Below are 1,504 nucleotides of genomic sequence, written 5' to 3'. Positions count from 1 at the left end.
TTTCAGATCGTTCGAGCTTTTTGTTCCAGTCAGTGAGAAAAAGTTCTGATTGAAAATGAACGAATCGGAAGGTTCTGATCATATATCAATCAGAATTCTGATAGATTTGCAGTAAGTCAAGTAAGAGCGTGGTCGAGTTCATGTTATTAGTCTTGAGATAGGTTCGAATAGTTTCATACGATATATCTAAACCTTTCTGCTTCAATTTTGCTTGTCCTTGACGCAGTGTTAAGCCAGGATTCCGTGCAAAACAGATTCACTATTTTTTTATCGTCTTTTTTTGTCCACTTTGCATATCGAGCCACGTTCCGATCGACATTTTTTAATCATCGACATTTTTTGCCACATTATATCGCTACAACCACTTCTGTACGAATGATTTCGACTTTTTCATATATTTAGCAGCCGCTAATTGTGACATTTTTGGACCCTTCGGGTGAGTGCAGAGAAACACAACGTGAGGAACACGCTTCATAGCGTGATGCGTATTTGGTACTCATGGCGCTTAATGTGATTCTCTTAAGAAAGTTCAATGACAACTGAATCTTCCTTACAATGCATCAAGGACAAAGGTGCCCTCTATGGATTCATGATAGATTTAGGGCGATATCTTTTAATTAGCTTTGAGTAAGGACGACCACGCTCTTACTTGACTTACTGTAACTAGAACATTTTGATTGTCTATTTTCTGTCAGAATTCCAATTGATGCAATCTCTTTTAGCTTTCCGTGGATCGGATTTCCAGGCTACTTCTGAGATGTCTACAGAATGTTGTAAGTGACATAGTGAAGAGGCGTCGACGGTACGTATCTGATGATGCTCGACTGCGAGGAACTTAGCGGAATCGCGCTCAGCGGTGCGATCGACAAAGGATTGACAGTGCGAATTTGTTCGGTCGTACTAGTTGTACGTCGAGTAGTTGTACGTTGCGACAGTTGTTTTTTCTTCGGCGTCTCTACTTCCTTGGTCGAAATCGCCGTTGCGCTCTTCAAGGCCGTTGCCGCTGGTGTGATTACACCGGAAGCGCCTGCGGAGAAGAACGGCGAGACAATCATTTTTATTATACGTCGATTTTCTCACAAGATCTCTCATTTCTAGTCCTACCCTTTATAATTTGCTGTAATTTGCACGGTATGATTTGTTGCAAAAAACTAATTTACGATATCAACAAACGAGTTTATGAACCGGTCGCAATCGCGGAGGGAGAGGAGTGACCTTAAGACGATCTTCGGTCCCGGAAATGGGACGACCTTCGAAAGAACGGCGGAAAAAAGTATAAATGAAAAAACAATCTTAATAAAAATCGTATTTTTTAATTTTTTTTGATAGGAAAAAAAAATAAAAATACAGCATAGTTATAATCTTTCTTCGCTATTAAAAAAAAATCATTTATAAAATTTAAATTAGAAAATAATTTCAAGAAATAGCACTATGTTGAAAAAAGTGACATAAGTAAAAAAATTAGCATTTTTGAGAGAGTAAAAGTAAATCGACTCTAAAGATT

At 38.3% G+C, this 1,504-nt stretch overlaps 1 protein-coding gene across 3 annotated transcripts in view; it reads right to left on the bottom strand.

Annotated features, from left to right (window-relative positions):
• Nucleotides 1-488: 488 nt before the first annotated feature.
• The window catches only part of LOC108749043, a 4,870-nt gene continuing 3,854 nt past the window's right edge, over nt 489-1,504 (bottom strand). For all 3 annotated transcript variants that reach the window (XM_018487541.1, XM_018487549.1, XM_018487556.1), the window contains exon 4: nt 489-1,027. In XM_018487541.1, coding sequence (XP_018343043.1) covers nt 762-1,027 — 266 coding nt within the window. In that variant the 3' untranslated portion in view covers nt 489-761. The remainder of the gene's footprint in view (nt 1,028-1,504) is intronic.

Source organism: Trachymyrmex septentrionalis, unplaced genomic scaffold (genome assembly GCF_001594115.1).
Source record: "Trachymyrmex septentrionalis isolate Tsep2-gDNA-1 unplaced genomic scaffold, Tsep1.0 scaffold11, whole genome shotgun sequence".
NCBI lineage: Eukaryota > Metazoa > Arthropoda > Insecta > Hymenoptera > Formicidae > Trachymyrmex > Trachymyrmex septentrionalis.
The sequence above is the reverse complement of the archived record's forward strand: the minus strand, read 5'-3'. Positions and strand labels throughout refer to the sequence as shown.